This window comes from Ixodes scapularis, unplaced genomic scaffold, assembly GCF_016920785.2.
Source record: "Ixodes scapularis isolate PalLabHiFi unplaced genomic scaffold, ASM1692078v2 ptg000005l_1___fragment_1__unscaffolded, whole genome shotgun sequence".
Lineage (NCBI taxonomy): Eukaryota > Metazoa > Arthropoda > Arachnida > Ixodida > Ixodidae > Ixodes > Ixodes scapularis.
In genome coordinates this window covers 2,347,622-2,352,872 of record NW_024609885.1, presented here as the reverse complement: position 1 = coordinate 2,352,872, position 5,251 = coordinate 2,347,622, and the positions used below count along the sequence as shown (strand labels likewise).

The 5,251-nt window shown below is 51.0% G+C and overlaps 1 protein-coding gene across 1 annotated transcript; it reads right to left on the bottom strand.

Annotated features, from left to right (window-relative positions):
• Positions 1-1,688: 1,688 nt before the first annotated feature.
• Positions 1,689-2,597, bottom strand: LOC121833856 (Fanconi anemia group J protein-like). The gene has a single exon (XM_042287567.1). The coding sequence runs from the start codon at positions 2,595-2,597 to the stop codon at positions 1,689-1,691; it is 909 nt and encodes a 302-aa protein (XP_042143501.1).
• Between the last annotated feature and the right edge of the window lie 2,654 nt (positions 2,598-5,251).

Here is a 5,251-nt window from a genome sequence, read left to right as displayed (position 1 = left end):
CAATTATCTGAAACGTTGCATCAAAGCAAAGTGGCAGCTGCAGTGGAACGGCGAAACCGGCAACAAACTACATGCAATCAAACCTCTTCTAGGCGAGTGGGAGAGCGCCCGACATCGGGAGCGCTTTTACGAAGTCGTACTGTGTAGGCTACGAATCGGTCATACTCGTCTTACACATGGACACCTCTTGAGCGGGGAGGAGGCCCCTGAATGTGTGCACTGCAACCTACCTCTAAGTATTATGCACATACTCATTGAATGCCCTATGTATGACCAATGCCGGTATAAACACTACTCACTGCTTTATAAAGAACACATTCCACTACACCTTGCCTTACTACTAGGTGACGAACCGCTCATTCCATATAGTTGTGTTTTTAATTTCCTCATAGATATCGGCCTTCTACACCGACTGTGATTTTACTTTCTCTCCTAAACTCATTGTCATATTGTTTACACTTATACACATTCATGTTCATGGTTTTATCATACATTTCGCTACAATAGCTCTTTCCTCTTCTTAAACCCGAATTGCAATAGTATAAGCTTGGCGCAATATAGCCTTAGTTGCTGATGCGCCAAAAAACCCCAATCAATCAATCAATCAATCAATTTCGCTCAAACGCGAGTACAGAGCTTCCAAAGAAACACCTTCGACAATCATTCGTACGTATTTTATTAAGACCATAGATACCATCGGCCTTTCTTGCACGGCACGTAGTTTTCGCAATGTCCAGAGAGTGGTGCAATAAACTCGTGCGTAAACTCGTGGTCCGTGTTGACGCACACTTGTGGAGAGAGTCTTCGCAGGTCTCTTCGGTACGCGAGAATGTCCTTCTCCAACTTGTCTCGCTGCACGTTGTCCGGGTCGAAAGACGCACTCAACTGGTCTCGAATGTTGCGCAGCATGTCGTTCCGGATCTCGCCTCGAATCCAGTCGAGATGCCCGTCAACGATGTCGTAGACACCGACGCCCACCTTTATGCAATAGAGAAGAATCTCGACGAGAATCCACTCGGTGGCCTTGGGCTTTCTCCAAAAGTGCAACACCAGCTCGCGCGTGTCTGCGTCCGACAGTCCGTGCAATCTTTCGTACAATTCCATGAGGTTTGAGACGATTGTCGGAGTAAAATATATGCCCAGCTTCTCCATGGCAATCTCCACTTCTCTAACGTAGGTGTCATATTCGTCCGAAGAGGGAGGTATCGGCGCAGTCATAAAGTTTTTCAACACTCCTGCGTCGAACTTGTCCCTTCCACCAGTCCACAGGTTGTATCTCGTTTGAAATTCTTCTACCGACGGTAGAGTATTGGCGTATTCAATCACGCACCATTCGAGTATAGTCTTGTCAGACAGTCCCCGCTTGTCCAGTGGAAGAGTAGCGACTCGTACTGGAGCCTGGTCGGCCGAAACGGGATCGCTGTTGACCGAAGCAGCTGGTGTAGGAGCAGTCTCGCACGTGCACGATTCGAGTATAGGCTTGTCGGACGGTCCCCGCTTGTCCGATGGAACAGTACCGACTCGTGTTGGAGCCTGGTCGGTCGAAACGGGATCGCTGTTGACCGAAGCAGCTGGTGTAGGAGCAATAGTAGCGTCGCGAATCGTGCAATACCAGTAAGCGTAGCCCTGTCGGCTAGCCGTGTATCTGTGTTCGCGCAGATACGTGTGCAAACTGAGGATGTGCATTTTCATAGACGACCGTTCAAAAACGAGTTTATCTCGAGCAAAGATTTCTTCGTGTCTTTGAAGGTGGACGACTCGTCTTCGCAGACCTGGACCCAATGCGATAAATCGCTCCAAACGTCGGGTCTAAAATACCTACTGTCGAGCAATAGGACGGCCCCCCAGTCGTTCACGTGACGTACGCAGCGTCCCACGGACTGGTTAACCGCTCGCATCGCCTGCGTTTTATACCATTCGTCCCCGTCTCCGCCCCTGCTGCGGTTAAACTCGACCTTGACCTTTACGTCCGGACTGTGATACGACGGATAGGGTAACCCCACGGATACGACGAGTCGAGCCAGGGAATCGGAGAAGTCGACGCCTTCGCTCATTTTGCCTCTGTGCACGACTAGAAACAGGGCCACCGTGCCGGGCTCTCCGTCAATCAACGCAGTCTTGTACCTATGGAACAAGAGGTCCGAGTTTTCAGAATCTTCCAGAAACAGATGCCCGCCGACCACCTTGACCAACTTGGGCCATAGAGGCACTTTGCGCCACACGTCTGGACAGGTCTGAAGTAGCTTGTAAGAAGGGAAGAAGCACAGGACGCCAGCCTTTGTTTCGCCGACATTTTTCTTCAGGATCTTGGTCGACTCGTAGACGACGGAACCTACGGCCTTGAGTAGCTCTTCGTTCTGGCATGCGCTGTAATTCATGTAAAACTCTTTGTCACCCTTGAGCGAATGCGAGATCCTACGGACAAAGACGTGACGCTTGGACACGACGTGTTCCTTGGCGGACACCTTGTGAGTAAAGAAGACGCCCAATTCCTTTTCGTACGACGACATCGGACTCAGAGTCCCCGAGGCCAGGACGATAGAGTGCGTGCACGACGACACAGACTTCATGGCGTAACTCGAGTCCATGCAGGTCATCCTGAGTTCTGGCGACTCGCGACCCTGGACGACAAACATTGCAAAGCCTTGGGCACCAAATATCTCGGGGTAGTAAAACTGAGTGACGATGCGGTCAATCAACGTGGTGTTTAACCGGTCGGACAAAGGATGTCGAGACGTTAAGGGACTCACGACTTGACCCAGGCTCACGTTGTCCGTCTTGAGGTAGCGTCTCGTCTTGGCCAGGAGATCATCGCCGCGAACAATCGCATATCCAACGTCGTTCATCATGGCCAGGAGCCCCTCGAAGAATTCGCGAAGCTCGACGTAGCGAGAAAATCGTCGTGCGTACGTCTGAAGCTGCGATCTGGACACTTGTAGGGACATGGCGTCTCTACAAAACGTTTCAATGTGGTGCGCCTCGTCGAGGATCAGAATCGCGCCGCTGAGATTGATGTTGAGCGTGCTACGGACGAAGGGATCGATCAAGTAGTTGTAGGGAGCCAGCACTATTTTCGACCTGGCTACGTAGTACTGTTCGTTGACGTAGTAGGGGCAGATATCGTTTGCAGCACAACTCTCCACCAAGTCCTCGATGTCCCTAACGTCGGGCAAACGCGTCTCTGGTCCATGCTGCTCTTTCCAATTGCGGTAGAATCGGCACGTCGACGAGGCCCTGTGTTGACTGCAGAGTTGGGGCACGTTACCGCTGTGGACTTCCCGTTCCAAGAGGCAGACTCGGTCCTTGCCGACGAGACGAGAAATGTGCGCGGCGTCTCCGATGAACGCCTTGGCCACCGCTACCATTTGGTCGAGCTGTTGGTGCGTTCTAGAGCAGAGGTAGATTTTGCCGCTGGGTCGTGTCGTTATCCATTCGCGAACGGCTCCGAGCATGGCCATTGTCTTGCCCGATCCGGTAGGAGCTTCTATCATGACGTTGGCTTTTTCTCCGAATCCGCGCAACATTGTTTCAAAGACGTCCACTTGTACGGGGTAAGGTATCCGGTCGCCCGGTAGTACGAGCCGGTAGCGGGGCGCCTCTTCCATACCCGCCAACGTTCGTTTTTGAAACGATTATACCGATCGTTCGTCTCGTCTTCGGAACTATAAATAGTCTGAGCGGAGTGGTTGACCTCGTCGTCCGTAATCTCTCTTTCCTCTTTTTCATCATCGCCATCGTTCCATTCGTCTAACACTATCCATTCTTCTTCTTCTTCTTCTTCTTCGACCTTGGTCATATCTACGTCGTTACTCATGCTTACGCGAGGAGATTGAGACGAAAACTCAACCTGCACGGTTTTTTTTTAATTTTTATTGCCCAAACAAAGGATACCTACACAACCAGTTAAGGTAATCGCAAACTCTAAAGTACCTCGGATCTACGCTCTCGTACAGGCTCATAAAATCTCGATGCACTCTGGCGTTTTTCACGGTGCGTGGCTCGACGACGCTGCAAACGACTCGATCGGGAGTCATGTCAAGCAGGTAACTCAACTTGCGAACGCAGGCCACAAAGAAGGTGAGAGAGTCGGTCAGAGTCAGACACAGAATCTTGCTGGCCTCTTCGTAGCGAAAGGCGGTCGCGTTCGCGTACACTCGACCGCTTTCGAACGTGTAGTCGCAGATCACCGAACCGAGGGCGCTTGCGTCGTCGCGGTAGAGGCGAAAGTCGATGTATCGACAGGCCGTCTTGAGGTACCAGACTTCCGTCCGAACCAGTCTCATGTAGACGTACACGTTGAGTCTGTATCTGTTTTTCGTGCGGCTATGGAATAGATGCAGCGCTGCGCCTACCGTCATGAAGGGGCGGCCGACGAGAAGGATCGTCGCCGCGTGCATAGTCTCCAAGGCGTAGAGAAAGTCGACAAAGACGCTGGAGTCGCCGGGATTTCGAAGTCCGGTCGCGATGGTGTTTGCCAGGTTGTCGTAGTATACGCGTAACATGATTGTAACGTCGATTTCAAATAAAAAACTGAAGTTTCCCGCTTATATCGTTAGAGGAGATGGATGGTGAGAATATGGCGCGCATAAAAAACGCCTCAAACAACGTGACCCGGCAAAAGAGGACGGTAGCCAAGAATAAGAAGAAGCAGCAATTGGACAGTCGACAGCCAACGACTGCCGTGGACGACGTTCTCTGTAAGAACGAATTGCGTCGATTGGCCAAGGAGATGGAGATCGATCGCATATCAGAGAACGTGTACGGTAACATGCAATTCGAGGTCGATAGATTCGTCACCGAGTTCGTCGGAAAGGCCGTCGTCTACGCCCAGATGCAACACCGCAAGACGCTTTTTGTAGATGACGTGACCCGAGCTCTTTCCGAATACAACATCAAAGATTACGGCTGACGTCCAGGACTAATACAAAACACCTAACAATGTCTAATAAGAATAACGTTATACTCAAGAAGCCTCCTTCTCAGTTTGAAGAACGACTCGAAAAGTCGATGGACGACTATTTGCGAGTGCACATTAAAGACTTGTACGATAGAGCCGGGGCGCACACGGGGTACAGGACCGACAGAGAGATAATGAAAGCCGCGTACGATTACATCGTGGCCAAGTATCGCAACGTTATACTTGGTCTATTTAACGACGTGACCCGAATGAACGACGTGATTAACGAATACACCGCGTTTCTTCTTCACTTTAAGAGGTCCGCCGAGCTCAAGGCCGAACACGAGAAGGTGG